Source organism: Mixophyes fleayi, chromosome 5 (assembly GCF_038048845.1).
Source record: "Mixophyes fleayi isolate aMixFle1 chromosome 5, aMixFle1.hap1, whole genome shotgun sequence".
NCBI classification, from domain to species: Eukaryota; Metazoa; Chordata; class Amphibia; order Anura; family Limnodynastidae; genus Mixophyes; species Mixophyes fleayi.
Window position 1 is genome coordinate 2,459,170 of NC_134406.1, and position 20,284 is coordinate 2,479,453.

Genomic DNA, 20,284 nt, shown 5'->3' on the forward strand with positions numbered 1-20,284 from the left:
CCAAATGAAAAACACATCATCAATGTAACGGTACCAGGACACCAGGTTTGCCCCGAAAACATGGCCTGTCCAGACATGGGATTCCTCCCACTGGGCCATGAAAATGTTGGCATAACTAGGGGCAAACCTGATGCCCATTGCCGTACAATTGCAATGGGCAGGATTAGCCCGACATCGATGCATCGTTAGTGATTGTGGGAGTGGAGCTGATTGAACAGGAGAGCTGCACCTTTGTCTCAGCGCTATGGTTTAGGGCTTGCACGAATATGGGCCGGTGTAGTTTTCGTGCCTCGGCAGTTTTTTGGTGCCAGCCTTCTGCTTCACAGATCACACCTGACTCTTGAGTGATACCCCCGTCAGCAACTCTAGTGCCTTTTGTTTTATTTATCAATTTGCCTTCATAGTCTTAACAATACTATTATTTTTCCAAATTAAAGAACAATGGCTCAGTGACAAACCACAAGCAGGGGAGCTGCATTAATCTATTCATACAAAAGGGCAGCATCTGTTCCTGACACCTCCATGCTTGTAGCTGCTCTTTACATCAGTTAATTCATTTACTGCACTGAGCTGTCGGCTGTAAATGTAGAAGTGCTCTGAGGTTCTGTACTGGTCATACTAGAGATGATCCGTGCAGGGAATATAAAAACAGAGACAATCACTGAGCTGCTATACTGACAGCTCAGCCGCAGCGGGTTTGTACACTGTCTTCAGAGACTCCCTTGGTGATCATAAAACTAACTAAGAAACTAAGTTATATATATGAATGATAAATGAAAATTTGAGTTAAATAACTTACATATACCTTAATTAATCCTAAACAATATACGTGGAATAGCCGTAATCACTCACAGGAATATGTCCGTACAGTTTCCCTCAGATAAATGAATGAAACAGTCGGCTATTTATTCAATATGAGGTCAGCAACTAATCTCACAAATCAGTATAATTATTAGTACTACACGGCATAGTTAGTGTAGGTAACGCTACTTACATCACAGCTGAGAGACAATCATTTCTTACCCTGAATGAATGAAATAGCTGCAGTATGTTAACATGAGCCCAACAATCAGCCCCTCCTCAGCCAGAGAGCAGTACAGCTATCAGTACAACTAGCTTTGTAATTAACAGTGGTGGGATAAAACAACACAAGGTTACAGTTAAGAGATAGGGACAGTTCAGCCAGCAGAATGGTGGTACCAAGTCTAACAATCAATCTCTACTCTCTCTAAAAGCAACAAAGTTATTATTAATACAATGTTTACAAATAATCATAAGTAACACAAGATTGTAGCTAAGAGATAGCTGGACAGTAATAAATCCTTTGGAGACGATAAAACTACATTCTGAAAGAATAACTCTGTCAGGAGGATTTTCGGTTGGGACTGTATTAACAAACTCAGTTACTAATCCATACATTGGAGAATAGCAAAACTGATACCTATTGAAAACTGAGCATGAAACTGAGTGTGATACTGAGTGTGAGAGCGGCAGCTGCTATAGACATCCTCTGACACAGAATTGATAAATCGGCGGCATTTCTTTTAGTTGATTTGCATGGCAGATTTTAGATTGGCGAGTGTATAGGAATAGTCTGAGCCCTCGGCTTTGAGATTTGCAGGTAAGAGGGTAAAAGCTGGGGCAGCACAGTGGCTTAGTGATTAGCACTTCTGCCTCACAGCACTGGGGTTATGAGTTTGATTCCCGAACATGGCCTCATCTGTTCTCCCCGTATTTGCGTGGGTTTCCTCGGGGTGCTCTGGTTTCCTCCCACACTCCAAAAACATACTGGTAGGTTAATTGGCTGCTATTAAATTGCCCTTAGTCTTAGAGGCTCTCTCTCAGTCTGTCTGCGTGTCTTAGGGGATTTAGATTGTAAGCTCCAATGGGGCAGGGACTGATGTGAATGAGTTCTCTGTACAGCGCTGTGGAATTAGTGGCGCTATATAAATAAATGGTGATGATCAAAGCTGGAAAAAAAAAAATCAGTGCTGAACTGAAAACTGTTCTCTGTTTGCTCAGAACAGTTCCAATTTAGAAGTGCCGTTATGACATACCACAGCGCAATTACAATACTCCTAGTAACTTGTTCTTAGAACTGTGAAAGTTGTTCCAGATTTCTACATTGTGACTGTAGCCGTACCACGCTGTCTCACACTCCTTGCTAACATCACTGGGATTATGGGGAGGAGATGACAAACCACTAACTACTTCCTGCAGGTAAATGTATTAAACTCACCGATATTCAGCGACTTTGCAGGGCAAATTTAAAACGGCAATGTCTTTAAAGGTAAGTTTTGTGCTTTTGATATTGCCGTTAAATTTGCCCTGCAAAGTCGCTTAATATCGGTGACTTGCAAAATCCGCGGTTTAATACGTTTACTCCCTGATGTTCATGGTCAAACATTGTCTAGTGTGTCCTGATTTTCCACTTAGAAATGTTGTAGGATTTTCAAAGAAAATAGGTTGAGGTTTTTTTTTTATACACATTCATCTCTTAATCTATACACTGTTATACATATATCGGTGTCACTGTGAGGAGCCCTTACAACATGTTTTCTTCTATGAAGCTGTGCCCAGTCACATGGTCTGCTATGGTTTTAGTTGTATTCTTGGCAGTAATTGGGTCTATACCAAGACAGACAATGTTATGTCACTATAACAACAAAGTATATTCCAATAATCTGTAACCACACCTGCTGCTGTATTTATTTAATTAGGAAACAGGTGTTTTCGAAGCTGGTTAAATAAAAAACAAATCTCTTATTATTTAAACAAAGCAAGATGTGTAAACTGATAAATCTGTGGACTCCAAGCTGTGAATATCAGTGTAACATTGTTTATTAGGTACTAGGTGTGTTGGTGTCAAGAACACTAAAGGTCATGTATGAATTTGTGTGCATAGTGTTTCTTTTTATGTGCCTTATTGTGTACATATAGCAAGCGACGCACCAAAGGTTTATTTATCATTATAAACAGTAAAACAGGGGGCATTTGCGCAAAAATACTTGTATGATGTCACAAAATGTAACTTGTGTGACAGGTGCGTTGTGTTGTACTTTGTGAGCGACTTCTCCTCATACAAGCAGGACACATTGCTGCTCTAACAGACAATACACTGCAGGATACGTCCAATACATATGTGGCATATATAGTCACAGGAAAAAGTAAAAACTTCAATTAATGTCATTTGTTAATAATATAGGTCCTGGTTCATTAAGGAACTTAGGCAAAAAATTGAGTAAGTTTTCTTACTTAGGTTTTTTGGACAAAACCATGTTGCAATACAAGGGGTGAAAATTAGTTTATTATTTTGCACATAAGTAAAATACTGGCTGGGCTCATGGCCGCCTGTTTCACTCCCCACCTCTCTACCTGCCCTTTCCTTGCTCCTATACTTTGTGGTACTCACCCATACCGCGTTGTCTCAGCTGAGTTATTTTTTTCAATTGCACTCGGTTTTTGTTTTTGTGATGCCCTCTATGCCGTGTTTTGTCCGTGCTCTACGTACAGCGCTATGTACAGCGCTGGCGCCTTATAAATAAAGGATGCTAATAATAATATCACACAAATTAGGTACTGTCGACTCCACCTTAGAAATATTGCCAGGATACACTTACCCGAAATTCTACAAAAACTCTTATCCATTCTCTCATCATCTGACTATTGCAACCTCCTGCTATCTGCCATTCCTGACACCCATCTATCCACACTTCAATCCATCCTAAATGCTGCTGCAAAACTGATCTTCCTCTCTCACTGCTCCACATCTGCTGCACCACTCTGCAAATCCCTACACTGGCTCCTTGTGTCCTCCAGAATCCAATTCAAATTACTCACCCTTATCTACAAAACCCTCAACACCACACCCCTTCATACACCTCAAATCAAAATACTCTCCCTCCCTCTCAGATCTACCTCTGACCTGTGTCTGGCCTCATCTCCGGTAACCACCTCTCACTCCCGCCTATAAGACTTCTCCCGTGCTGCTCCCCTTATGGAATTTCCTAAAACAGTATTCAAATTTTTAAATACTGTGTGAAAACCCATCTCTTTATTACAGCTTACCCTACTCCCACCTATACTACCCAGGCTAATACACCCTGACAACTGTCTCACCCTCCACTCTGAGCCACACTCACTCCGCTTGTTTGAGCTGTGCACTCCTCCACTTAGAATGTATGCTCACCTACCCTATGTTTTCATGTCTGCATTTATTTTGTCTGTCTTGTATGTCCCCATTTATGTATATCCTGCTTCCCCCTGGCTCAAACTGGGCATGGTCCTGCCCTGATTCAAGTGTACCCAAGTTCTGAGAGACGTGTTGTTGAACTGAGAGGTGAACGCTGGTGGTAGCCCAGAGGAGAGACAGCGGTCTTGGGGAGACGAGCGGCAGCGTAAGGTCGGAGCTGGCTGCTGTTACCCCGACCTGATTGTAAGAGTTTGGATGGTCACTTATAGTCGGATACTGAGTTGCACATATATTGGGCGTAATTTGCACTTAAAAAATCATCCATGAAAATAGCATATTGACGCCCATATGGTAAGTTGGATGCGTCATTGTGGACGTGCGCATTGCAAATTATCAGAATTTTTGCTATGCAAGATAGCGACTACCCCTAAAAGAGAGTTAGCTCTTAAACCCAGAGGTGCATTCCAGCTTTGAGATGAACAGGCGATTACTACTATTGTGTAATGTAATGAGAGAGGCATGCCCACTCTCCCGGAATATCCAGGAGGCTCCTGAATTCTGCATTAGTCTCCTGGACACCCGGGAGAGCAGACATTTCTCATGCATCTCAGTGAAGTGGGATCCTTGATGGGAAAATTACATCATTTGTAGAGTTCTGTCTCCTTCACCCCCGGGATCCCCTGAAGGGGAGAACAGATCAGTGGTTAAGTATGAATGTGTGACATGATTCAGCTGTGTACTAGGAGCACACTAGCTGCAACTGAGTGTTAATGGGATCATTTATTCCGTTACTGGTACTTGTGCTGCTGCATCCACCCTACATCTACTTCATCCCTGTTATACCCTGATGTACAGGGGCATTTGTTTCTGATATAACCCACAGGCAGAAGAGAGACTGAGCTGCTGTTAGTAGTTATACTCCGAGGTCGGTAATGATGATAATCCCTGCACCCCCCTCACACAAACAGGCTGCACCTAAATAAAATCTTACATTAGAGATTTCTCAGAACAAGAGATTAAACCTGTTTACATCCTGGATTCTGCAAATACTCTGTAAATAATGAGCAGTGAAAGTATTTACTAAAGGAGAAATACATTGTCTGGTGAATATAAATACCTCCATATATTGTGTGTGTTGTATATTACGTCCCGTAAGGACAGGACAAGAAGCAGGTAAGTGTCATCATTTGTAGTACACAGTGGGGTCCGGATCCTGGATTCAGGGTCTTCTATTTTCCTACAGCAATACATACTCTGGTATTGGGGAGGGAGGTATTCATAATATAATATATAATAATTTGTCTGCAACTAAAATGCATTTCTCTGTGTATTATATAGACGACCCTGACGTGTTGTTATAAAGAGGAGTAGTTCTGTCTCTGCTTAAGATGAAGATCTTCCTCCTGGTGACTCTGGTGGCCGGAATATTGAGACACAGTCAATGCTGCAATCCCAAACCTGAAGGTATCTTATTGTTTCCCAATTCTTAAGTGATTTCATAACATTCACAAATTCCCCCCTCACCTCTATAGTAACATATTCCCTTCTCTGTAGCACCACATTCCCCCCTCACCTCTATAGTAACATATTTCCCCCTCTCTGTAGCACCACATTCCCCCCTCACCTCTATAGTAACACATTCTCTCCCCTCTGTAGCAATACCCCCCCTTCCCGCTCACCTTTGTAGCGACATATTTTCCCCTCTCTGTAGCAACACCTTCTTCCCAACCAATAGAGCTTTTTTTTTATTTCAACCTAAACATACAAGGGATTCCAGTGACTATAACAATTCCGAAATACGAAAGATTTTACACCTGGAGACTTTCCTATGCATTTGCATAGGGAAATTTATTAAACAAATAAGAATAAAGCATTTTGCTAATGTAGGTTTTATAAAACAAAACAAATTCTTAAATAAGTCTTATAAATATTCAACTTTTTTAAACTAATAAGCTCTCACAAGCTGAGCTCTCTCTGCCCTCTGCCTCATATCTGCAGCTTCTTTGTCTGCCTTGTATGTCCTTGTTCTGTTTCCATGTATGATTTGTTCCTTGTATGATTTTTAACTGTCAGGTACTGCAGAGTTACTAATAAGTGATGACGCTGATGGGGATCTGAGAGCACATAAGCCACACATGTGCTAAACTGCAAAGATGCCCGGTATCAATATTTTTTGGTTAAATTGAGTAATAAATTGCGATAAGTTCTCAGTGATGAGCTCTGGCTCTCTGAATGATAAAAAGGTCCCTAAACCTCATCTGCGGTGTACATTTTTTCGACACTGTAAATGTCGACACTTAACCTGCTGACATGAAAATGTCGGTAGGCTAAATGCTGACACGTGCATTGTGTGACAAGTGGACACTGTCATCAGTGTGATTGCCGACATTAAAATACCAATGTCGCCGAGTCCGGAGTACAGACGTACCCTACCCAATCCAACAACCTGGCAATGAGACCGTTTCACACCAAAAGAGGCCCCAAAATTGTATCTTGTCTTGATAAGAAAATAGACTGGAAGGAGGAGAGTGTTATATTGTATATTGTATCTTTAATGCACTAGTAAGACCCTATCTTAAATGTGCTGTAAAGTTCTGGATATCAGATCATAAACAGATCCTCCTGGGAATGGAGCCAGACTAGAGAGCCAACTAAATAAAGGCGTTGCCCAGTTTGGCTCCCGTTCATGTTACCAAATAGGGTGGACGGCCCTGGGAACCCTGTTACCTGAATGGGAGAGAGGGCTCGCTATTTTTTTGTGCTTGTTTCACAGCATAAGAAAACACTACAGACCATAATACACAGCAAAGTTTCTGTTCAGATCTCCAGCACCGAGATCCGATTACCCCCAATTCAGGTAACAGGTGAGGGGCTCCACCTCACCCTATTTGTTAGGTGGTGGAGGGCAAGCTCGATTAAAAATGGGTTTCAGAAGAGGACTGTCCATTTATAAAGGGAAATTGAAGATATTGGAAATGAGGATAAATTGAGAAGATTTACACTGGAGGAGAGATGACTATGGTGAGAAACCTTAAAATGGAAAACTCGTTGTAGATATATAAAACAGAACAATACAGAACCTATAATAAAGTCAAAGTATGTAAGCCATTCCCCTGATCTTTTCAGCCCTCTTCCATGCAGACATATCCACAAGCCAAGGTCGGAATACAACCTTTACTGGTGGGAAGTCAGGGCAATCCTTAGAAAAACCTGAGAAAAAAAACTAAAGTTGGGGCCACATTCATCTGAAGCTAATTAGAGAATTCAGATTGCAAACACCTACCATGGAGTAGAGGATTGTGCATGATCTATATAGAATATTCAGGTAAGGCTGCTTAAGGAGATCTAATTGTCATCTTGGAGACGCAGACCATAATATAACAGAAAATAACGATCTGTAATAATTCACAGATCTACTAAAGATGGTCAGACTGAAAAATAAACACACACTTAAAACCTACATCTTTGTTTATTCATATTTAAAAAAAAAAACATCTAAAAACTGAAATGCTATAAACCACATTGACAGGTAAGTACAGGTGTGGCTACGTCCTATCTGTTTGTATGGATATATTCCCACATTAAGTCAATTTTTATCCACTCATATTACTCACCTTAATAGACACTATGGATAGTTTGGGACACTCTATGTTACTCAGAAAACCTGATTCATAAACTAATTCCCAGTATCCACAGTATTGCTTACAGGTCATTTATTCAGTCTAATGAGGTCCCTTCATCATCATCATCATTTATTTATATAGTGCCAACATATTCCATAGCGCTTTACAATTAGGGTCAAACATAATAAACTAATAAACAAACTGGGTAAAACAGACAAAGAGGTGAGAAGGCCCTGCTCGCAAGTTTACAATCTATCATGAGGTTAAGTCTACATTTTGTATCTTGGCCCAGCCAGACTGCAAAGGTAAAAGTGACTCATAAGCTAAATGATCCTGTCACACAACAATGTTGGTCAGGGGGTAGTTGTCTTGTGTGAAATTGTGTAACAGGTAGTAACAGGCTAAAGGTAGTGAAGTTAAGAGGGTGGTTGAGGAATATTATAAGCTTGTCTGAAGAGGTGGGTTTTCAGAGAACGCTTGAAAGTTTGTAGACCAGAGGAGAGTCTTATTGTGCGAGGGAGAGACTTCCATAGAGTGGGTGCAGCCCGAAAAAAGTCCTGTAACCGGGAATGGGAGGATGTAACGAGGGTGGATGAGAGACACAGATCTTTTGCAGAACGGAGTTGCCGAGTTGGGAGATATTTTAAGACAGGAGAGGAGATGTATGTTGGTACAGCTTTGTTGATGGCCTTGTAGGTTAGTAAAAGTATTTTATATTGGATTCGGTAGAAGTCAATATCCTTTGGTTTAGTTGTGGATATTTATACTTTGTGATGAAACTATGTCCCTGTTAGGATCCAGATAACATTATACAACAATGTAAATGAAACCCCCAAGTTATTCATAGTCAGATCCTATGTAGTATCAGAGAGCAGTTCTTTGTGATTATGTAACTTTGTATCCTAGTAGTGTAATTTATGTTTCATCCACAAGGGGGCAGAAAAGAGTCTATATCATTGAGCAACATTATTGTCTATAGTTGTCTCTTAGTGATATTGTTGGTATAGGTACTGCTAACCCTAATTAATTATATAGATTCATTGGAGTTAAACCTACACTCATGAAAAATTAATATACATGACCCAAATTTCCTAACTATGTAAATACGTTTGACATTGGTGTGTTTAATAATGCCGTAATATATACACGTAATTCGGTATACTTCACACTTGGTATTCTGTCTCAGTGGTCTGACCGAAAATCACACGACACCAATATCACACGGTACTGAGACATGCCGACACTGTATGACAGCACTCCCCCTCCCCAAGACATTCGTGTCAATGGTCGGCACTTGATATTGTTATATCCAGTCTTGTGGGTCTCTTCAACTATCCAACATACAGACAGTGGCCACGTGGATACTTACCTGTCAGCCCAGTTTTTAATATTTTTCATATTTTGCTTTTTAGATGACTTTTTTCAAAACATGAATAAATAAAGATATGATTTAAGTGTGTGTTTATTCTCAGTCCGATCACCTGGAGTAGTGTTACCTGTATATTGTTACAGATTGACACATTCTTCACCCCTGGAATGTTTCTTCTAGATGACAATCAGATCACCTTATGTAGACTTACCTGAATACTCTATATACATCATATACAACGCTGTAACCCCTGGACGGCCTCTACTTGATGAGATATGTGAGATATACATATAGTGCATGGCGTATGTGAGATATACATATAGTACATGGTGTACGTGAGATATACAAATAGTACATGGCGTATGTGAGATATACATATAGTACATGGTGTACGTGAGATATACATATAGTACATGGCGTATGTGAGATATACATATAGTACATGGCGTATGTGAGATATACATATAGTACATGGCGTATGTGAGATATGCATATAGTGCATGGCGTATGTGAGATATATATATATAGTACATGGCGTATGTGAGATATACATATAGTACATGGCGTATGTGAGATATACATATAGTACATGGCGTATGTGAGATATATATATATAGTACATGGCGTATGTGAGATATACATATAGTACATGGCGTATGTGAGATATATATATAGTACATGGCGTATGTGAGATATATATATAGTACATGGCGTATGTGAGATATATATATATAGTACATGGCGTATGTGAGATATACATATAGTACATGGCGTATGTGAGATATACATATAGTACATGGTGTACGTGAGATATACATATAGTACATGGCGTATGTGAGATATACATATAGTACATGGTGTACGTGAGATATACATATAGTACATGGCGTATGTGAGATATACATATAGTACATGGCGTATGTGAGATATACATATAGTACATGGCGTATGTGAGATATACATATAGTGCATGGCGTATGTGAGATATATATATATATAGTACATGGCGTATGTGAGATATACATATAGTACATGGCGTATGTGAGATATACATATAGTACATGGCGTATGTGAGATATATATATATAGTACATGGCGTATGTGAGATATACATATAGTACATGGCGTATGTGAGATATATATATAGTACATGGCGTATGTGAGATATATATATAGTACATGGCGTATGTGAGATATATATATATAGTACATGGCGTATGTGAGATATACATATAGTACATGGCGTATGTGAGATATACATATAGTACATGGTGTATGTGAGATATACATATAGTACATGGCGTATGTGAGATATACATATAGTACATGGTGTATGTGAGATATACATATAGTACATGGCGTATGTGAGATATATATATATAGTACATGGCGTATGTGAGATATACATATAGTACATGGCGTATGTGAGATATACATATAGTACATGGCGTATGTGAGATATACATATAGTGCATGGCGTATGTGAGATATATATATATAGTACATGGCGTATGTGAGATATACATATAGTACATGGCGTATGTGAGATATACATATAGTACATGGCGTATGTGAGATATACATATAGTACATGGTGTACGTGAGATATACATATAGTACATGGTGTACGTGAGATATACATATAGTACATGGCGTATGTGAGATATACATATAGTACATGGTGTATGTGAGATATACATATAGTACATGGCGCACGTGAGATATACATATAGTGCATGGCGTATGTGAGATATACATATAGTACATGGCGTATGTGAGATATACATATAGTACATGGTGTACGTGAGATATACATATAGTACATGGCGTATGTGAGATATACATATAGTACATGGCGTACGTGAGATATACATATAGTACATGGCGTATGTGAGATATACATATAGTACATGGCGTATGTGAGATATACATATAGTACATGGCGTACGTGAGATATACATATAGTACATGGCGTATGTGAGATATACATATAGTACATGGCGTACGTGAGATATACATATAGTACATGGCGTATGTGAGATATACATATAGTACATGGTGTACGTGAGATATACATATAGTACATGGCGTATGTGAGATATATATATAGTACATGGCGTATGTGAGATATACATATAGTACATGGCGCACGTGAGATATACATATAGTACATGGTGTACGTGAGATATACATATAGTACATGGCGTATGTGAGATATACATATAGTACATGGCGTATGTGAGATATACATATAGTACATGGCGTATGTGAGATATACATATAGTACATGGCGTACGTGAGATATACATATAGTACATGGTGTACGTGAGATATACATATAGTACATGGCGTATGTGAGATATATATATAGTACATGGCGTATGTGAGATATATATATAGTACATGGCGTATGTGAGATATACATATAGTACATGGCGTATGTGAGATATATATATAGTACATGGCGTATGTGAGATATACATATAATACATGGCGTATGTGAGATATACATATAGTACGTGGCGTATGTGAGATATACATATATATAGTACATGGCGTATGTGAGATATACATATAGTACATGGTGTACGTGAGATATACATATAGTACATGGTGTACGTGAGATATACATATAGTACATGGCGTATGTGAGATATACATATATATAGTACATGGCGTATGTGAGATATACATATAGTACATGGTGTACGTGAGATATACATATAGTACATGGTGTACGTGAGATATACATATAGTACATGGCGTATGTGAGATATACATATAGTACATGGTGTACGTGAGATATACATATAGTACATGGTGTATGTGAGATATACATATAGTACATGGCGTACGTGAGATATACATATAGTACATGGTGTACGTGAGATATACATATAGTACATGGTGTACGTGAGATATACATATAGTACATGGCGTATGTGAGATATACATATATATAGTACATGGCGTATGTGAGATATATATATAGTACATGGCGTATGTGAGATATATATATATATATATATATATATAGTACATGGCGTATGTGAGATATATATATAGTATATGGCGTATGTGAGATATACATATAGTACATGGCGTATGTGAGATATACATATAGTGCATGGTGTATGTGAGATATACATATAGTGCATGGTGTATGTGAGATATACATATAGTGCATGGTGTATGTGAGATATACATATAGTACATGGTGTATGTGAGATATACATATAGTACATGGCGTATGTGAGATATATATATAGTACATGGCGTATGTGAGATATACATATATATAGTACATGGCGTATGTGAGATATACATATAGTGCATGGCGTATGTGAGATATATATATATATATATATATAGTACATAGCGTATGTGAGATATATATATAGTATATGGCGTATGTGAGATATACATATAGTACATGGTGTATGTGAGATATACATATAGTACATGGTGTATGTGAGATATACATATAGTGCATGGTGTATGTGAGATATACATATAGTACATGGCGTATGTGAGATATACATATAGTACATGGCGTATGTGAGATATACATATAGTACATGGCGTACGTGAGATATACATATAGTACATGGCGTATGTGAGATATACATATAGTACATGGTGTATGTGAGATATACATATAGTACATGGTGTACGTGAGATATACATATAGTGCATGGCGTATGTGAGATATACATATAGTACATGGCGTATGTGAGATATACATATAGTACATGGCGTACGTGAGATATACATATAGTACATGGTGTATGTGAGATATACATATAGTACATGGTGTACGTGAGATATACATATAGTGCATGGCGTATGTGAGATATACATATAGTACATGGTGTACGTGAGATATACATATAGTACATGGCGTACGTGAGATATACATATAGTGCATGGTGTATGTGAGATATACATATAGTACATGGCGTACGTGAGATATACATATAGTACATGGCGTATGTGAGATATACATATAGTACATGGTGTACGTGAGATATACATATAGTACATGGCGTACGTGAGATATACATATAGTACATGGCGTACGTGAGATATACATATAGTGCATGGTGTATGTGAGATATACATATAGTACATGGTGTACGTGAGATATACATATAGTACATGGCGTACGTGAGATATACATATAGTACATGGTGTACGTGAGATATACATATAGTACATGGCGTACGTGAGATATACATATAGTGCATGGTGTATGTGAGATATACATATAGTACATGGCGTACGTGAGATATACATATAGTACATGGCGTATGTGAGATATACATATAGTACATGGTGTACGTGAGATATACATATAGTACATGGCGTACGTGAGATATACATATAGTACATGGCGTACGTGAGATATACATATAGTGCATGGTGTATGTGAGATATACATATAGTACATGGTGTACGTGAGATATACATATAGTACATGGCGTACGTGAGATATACATATAGTACATGGCGTACGTGAGATATACATATAGTACATGGCGTATGTGAGATATACATATTGTACATGGCGTACGTGAGATATACATATAGTACATGGCGTACGTGAGATATACATATAGTACATGGCGTACGTGAGATATACATATAGTGCATGGTGTATGTGAGATATACATATAGTGCATGGTGTATGTGAGATATACATATAGTACATGGTGTATGTGAGATATACATATAGTACATGGTGTACGTGAGATATACATATAGTACATGGCGTATGTGAGATATACATATAGTACATGGTGTATGTGAGATATACATATAGTACATGGCGTACGTGAGATATATATATAGTGCATGGCGTATGTGAGATATACATATAGTGCATGGTGTATGTGAGATATACATATAGTGCATGGTGTATGTGAGATATACATATAGTACATGGTGTACGTGAGATATATATATAGTACATGGCGTATGTGAGATATACATATAGTACATGGCGTATGTGAGATATACATATAGTACATGGCGTATGTGAGATATACATATAGTACATGGCGTATGTGAGATATACATATAGTACATGGCGTATGTGAGATATATATATAGTACATGGCGTATGTGAGATATACATATAGTACATGGCGTATGTGAGATATACATATAGTGCATGGCGTATGTGAGAGATATACATATAGTACATGGCGTATATGAGAGATATATATATAGTACATGGCGTATGTGAGATATACATATAGTACATGGCGTATGTGAGATATACATATAGTGCATGGCGTATGTGAGATATACATATATATAGTACATGGTGTATGTGAGATATACATATAGTACATGGCGTATGTGAGAGATATACATATAGTACATGGCGTATATGAGAGATATATATATAGTACATGGCGTATGTGAGATATACATATAGTACATGGCGTATATGAGAGATATATATATATAGTACATGGCGTATATGAGATATATATATATAGTACATGGCGTATATGAGATATATATATATAGTACATGGCGTATGTGAGATATACATATAGTACATGGCGTATATGAGAGATATATATATATAGTACATGGCGTATATGAGAGATATATATATATAGTACATGGCGTATATGAGATATATATATATAGTATATGGCGTATGTGAGATATACATATAGTACATGGTGTTTGTGACACACATGTGAGAGCATATGGTTTGTGCTGTAGTTGTACAGTGTTGTGATATACATATAGGACACATAAAGGAGCATATGTGCACTGGAAGTTAGTAGTATACTGATAATAGTATATATATATATGCTGAATGTAGTGGGATATTAATGCAATTTATAGGAATACTGATCTACTTTGGCTAATGTGACAGGATGGGCCGCCTATACTACTCTGTCTGTTGAGTTGCTGGACCCGGTTGTGCTGGCCTTGCCACCATCCCCTTTTCTTTCTGCCAAATATGCCCCCTAACCATAGTAGGAGGGGCTTAAGCTGCTGCCACCACTGGACTCCTTTGCGGCGTCCTGAACCCCGTCCTTCTGAGTAACTCTCGCTGCCTGTTACACCCGAGCTGGTACCCCTGACCTCTTGCCTTCAGATCAGGGTTGCTGTGGATGGTTCCCCCTGGCCTCTCACACTGGCAGGTAGCGGACAGAGCGTTGGTACTGGCTGCTGGGTCCCAACCTCAGAGCAGCCGGATAACAGATTAGATTGATCTAATCTGTGGTCACAGGAAGTACAGTAGGTAAGTAGGCGTCAAAAGCAGGTTCCTTAAGCAGGGAAGTTTATTAGCTCAGGGAGGCCTGAAAAAGACAGTTATATCCACTAATTGAAGGTACTAGTGGCATCCTGAGAGGTGCAAATGGAATAATACTAATACATGATCAAACAAAGCTCCTTTTCATACAGATTCTGACACAAATCCTGGCAGGGAGTAAATCAGCTCCCTGATCTGAGATGGCTCCGCAGAGACTGATAAATCAATAATCACCATTAGGATGTAATATATCTTTTAACCGTGGGGTTAACGCAATTTAAGCTTTAACAAAATTTACATCAATCTCCTGATTTCCTGAAACTTGGTGTTACGTTTCCTGTATTACTTGCATCCTGCCTTAGCGAGATAGCTAATAATTACAGCCTCCTGTCTTTCAGGCTAAACAGACGTGTCGACCACTGAGATAAAAAGGTCTAATTAACATGAGATTACCTGCCTTCAGACAAATGTCCGGTCATAGAACACAAAACCAAATGAAATACAACACAATATAAAAAAAAAATCAGTACATTTGCAATTACATACATTAGCGCACTGCGCTAATAATTTAAATATATTTATGAAGTTATTTATAAGTGATCCAGCCACAGCTAACATAGACTCTGGAATATAGACATGTACTGTACACATATCAGGAAAGTACTTTTACACATTTAGAAAATGTGCAAAGAATTCAGAGTCAAGGAAGCAGATAACATATTGTACCATCTATGCTGAACTTTTTTATATTATATGTAAGATTGATATTGAAGATTGTTATATTAATGAGAATTTAACACCTTAAATGCGATCTTTCCATATATATGTATAATTGTCTCTGTGATGTGTTCTGTATATTGAAGCGGACATCTATTCATACTATATGAATGTATAGCAGAATCGGTGTGCAAGTGGTTGGAGTTAATTTAGATCAGAAAAGGAATTGTATTGTTTTGGCAAACTGGAAACTACCTTTGTGAGTGATTAATTAATAAGATTAGTCATTAAATGATCCTTAAAGTATTTGCCTAGATGATCTTTGACATTAGCACGTCATTTATCAAGGATAAAGAGGTAGATGCCACATTGTGAGTGGGGAAAGTAGGAAGAAGCAGGGGGGAAGCTGGAGATGGATACAGCTTTATGTAAACACACTGGGCCTGATTCATCAATGCACGTATCTGCCTATACTGTGCGTATCATATGCAAAATCTCTCCGGTTGGATGGGGTGATCATACAATGTGGTTTCATAGCAAATAGTTCAGACTGAACTTGGCGCTTTTAACAAATATTTATACTGAACGACGGGATCCCAGAGAAGTTTAGAAGGTTTTCTTTGTTTCCTTTTCAGGTATTAGGAAAGTGGATGGTTGATAAATGTGTCTTTTCCATCTCAATGACATTTCTTCATTTTTATTTGTATAATATCAGAGTCGTTATATGATACTTCCTAGACTTTAATTTTTCTGCTGATAAATCATGTTACATTTTGTCATCAATTAATTACTTTTCATATTGTTTATTAAATTGAGCAGAACCTGATATGTATCATTCTGCTGGGCACGACTGTGGCTGGATGGTCTCCACCTAGTCTTTGTGATCTCCCTGCTGACTATCTGGGTTTCCTTCTGTCAGTAACCTGCCGATACTCCTACTGGTGACACCAGCCACCAGCAGGCAGGCACCGTCTATGAATGGCAGCGGCGCACTGGTCATGGGAGAGTAATCACTGTCACCACCAGGCTCCTCACCAGCACTGCTTACCCCTGGGTGGTTGGTTTGGGCGGTTCACTATGGTTGTATCTTCTGACCGCTCACTATGAGTTAGGACTGCTGGGTAATGGCAGAACATTGACACAGATGTGGGGTTCAACACAGGACGGCCCCCTCTCTATCAATGCTCTATCCTGTGAACTACACGTACAAGCTAACACTCTAATCTGTGAGCTCTTATCAATTGGTCACAGGGTTCAGCTGGCAAAAGCCTCGGGCAGAATCTTGAAAGCAGACAAGAAAACGTTTCTCACCAGTTTAAGGTACTAATGATCATCCAGAAGTCCTAGATGGGACTTTTGCACACACAGTACACCTCTTTTTATACAATGTTCCCTCCAGGTAATCCAGCTTCCTGTCCCTTTAACCATTGCAGGCTGAGTCATATGCCAGAGACTTCACGGTATGTTACACTGTAGCTAATGACAGGAGGGGTTTACTTCCCTCCCCTCTCCAGGAGCAATGATGAGGGAGACTGGGGGGTAAATGTATCAAGCTGCGAGTTTCCGGTGGGTTTGAAAAGTGGAGATTTTGCCTACAGCAACCAATCAGATTCTAGTTATCATTTTGTAGAATGTACTAGATAAATGATAACTAGAATGTGATTGGTTGCTATAGGCAACATCTCCACTTTTCAAACCCGTCAGTAACTCTCAGCTTGATACATTTATCCCTCAGTCTCCTTTTCACCAATGGTGTCACAGTCATCTTAAAATCTCCAGACCAAAACACTTCCAGGGGACCTGCTCCAGGGCATAGCTCCCCAATCGTCAGCTCCAGTAGGTGGGTCACCAGATCCCGGGTAACAGGCCTCTTGCTGCCGCTCCCAGAACTCTCTAATCTCCAGTGTAATTCTTGGCACACTGGGTCTCCCAGCATACCACCATTACCAAACAGACCCTCCAGCAGCCACTGTACTGCAGTCGCCGGCGGTGGTGAATGTGCGTCACCTCCAGCACCACAGCGCACTGGATCCTCAGGGACCAGAACGGCAGGCACAGCACTGCAGGAGGAGCCCCGATCCCCACTGGGCCACTCGGAGAACGTACATTTTGTATTTATTTATTTACTATACATTTAAAAATACAAAAACACATCCGGCACATACAAAACATTTCTACACCCATCGCTTGCCCTGGACACTAATCAACACTGCAGCACCGAACATCACATAAATACATTTATTAAATATATACTGTATGTTTTAAAATACATTTACTTTTACACCCATGACACATTGCGTCGGGTCTTTACCCATTTGGTGGCGAAGCCCCAGACATTAACCCCCAGAGCTGCTGTGACCATGCTTAACACGTGGGCGATCAGAGAGGGTCGGATACCATGACAGCTACAGACATAATGTTCTACAGATGGTTTGTCTACTGCTGTATTTAATCATCATCATCATCATTTATTTATATAGCGCCACTGATTCCGCAGCGCTGTACCAGCTTACGGTACTTCACTACAGAATACTGTGGTCAGAGATGACTGACTTGGTACCAGTTAGAGCTGTATTATATACACTCAGAGTTACAGAGAAAACAATGCAGATGATGTGGCTTGCTTCTATTGGTCCAGGTTTCAGGAAGGTCCAGTGTACTGCAGGTCATAGGCCAGTTCAAACCAAAATATCCAAAGGTGGGGGTCATCTCTGTAGGGAATGTGCTCCGACTTTCCCACCAAGAATCCAGTTTCAACTAGTCTATTAGTATATAACAGTTGGTATCACTTTAAACATTTATTCCCTAACATCACTAACTAGAGTATGCAATGTGCGATCTCTTCGGCGAATGAACCAGACAACTGCTGATGAATAGGGTATTAAAATGATACTAAACATGACACAGTTCCTGCAACCTGAACCTCAAATAACACTAAAGTGTACATATAATCATAATATATAAACTAATAATAAACTAAATACTATCTGCTCATAAATCACTAGAACGGAACCAATATGAATATGAAATATATAAATAACTAAATGTTAGAGTGCGAGTTGTGCGTGCGTATTGTACAGCGCGATCGCGCTATGCCACGTGTTACGTGGCATACTGATCGAAATCGCACGGCAAAACAATATTAACCAATATACTTTCGTTCATCCAATTATACGACTTCGACAAAACCCATGCAAACACGGGGAGAACATAAAAATTCCAAACACAGATAAGGCCATGGTCGGGAATTGAACTCATGACCCCAGCCCTGTGAGGCAGAAGTGCTAACCACTGAGCCACCGTGCTGCCCATTTAATGTCATTTACTTACAGCCAAGAATATGGTCATTAAAAGGCACAAATACTAATATAGAATAGACCTAATTATATTTCTACATTTGTGTCCTTCACCTTCCAGATGAGGAGATCAGGGATGGCCGTGAGACCAGGTGACGGTTATTGGTGATGTTGGCTGATCATTTCTCTGACACACAATGTAATATGTTGTGAATGTTGACAAACTCTTCCATCTTGTTTCAGGCAGCAATTTAGCCAAAGGTGCTCACGCCAGTCAGAGTTCTACAGTCAATACAGTAAAAGGTTTACCTCAATGTGCAATTGATGGCAATAAAGATGGGAACTATTTTAGCGGTTCGTGCACACACACCAATAATGACAACAATCCCTGGTGGAGAGTGGACCTCAGGAAAAGCTATAAGATTGATACTATTATTGTGGCTAATCGGCAGGACTGCTGCGCTGACCGGATTCTGGGGGCCGAGGTCCGTGTTGGGAACTCTCCAGACAACAACAATCCTGTGTAAGTTTCAATAATAACAGTCAGGTTTATTATCGATCAGTGATCTATATCAGTGTTTCTCAAACCCAGGTGACAAGGGAAATAATTACACTATCTGTGGATCTGTTACAATGTTTCACTTAATAATGAATACACCTGTTCTAAAATAAGGAGATGCAAAACATGCACTGTTAGGGATCCTGAGGACCGGGTTTAAGATACACTGGTCTACATAACCAGTATTATCTATCAGTGATGTACAGGATCAGTATTATCTATCAGTGGTCTACATAACCAGTATT

General features: G+C 39.1%; 1 protein-coding gene across 1 annotated transcript in view; it reads left to right on the plus strand.

Annotated features, from left to right (window-relative positions):
- Window positions 1-20,284, plus strand: part of LOC142157958 (uncharacterized) — a 93,301-nt gene that overhangs the window by 1,398 nt on the left and 71,619 nt on the right. The window contains exons 2-3 of the mRNA XM_075211460.1: window positions 5,531-5,656; window positions 19,724-20,003. Of these exons, the coding sequence (XP_075067561.1) occupies window positions 5,581-5,656; window positions 19,724-20,003 (356 nt within the window). The 5' untranslated portion in view covers window positions 5,531-5,580. The remainder of the gene's footprint in view (window positions 1-5,530; window positions 5,657-19,723; window positions 20,004-20,284) is intronic.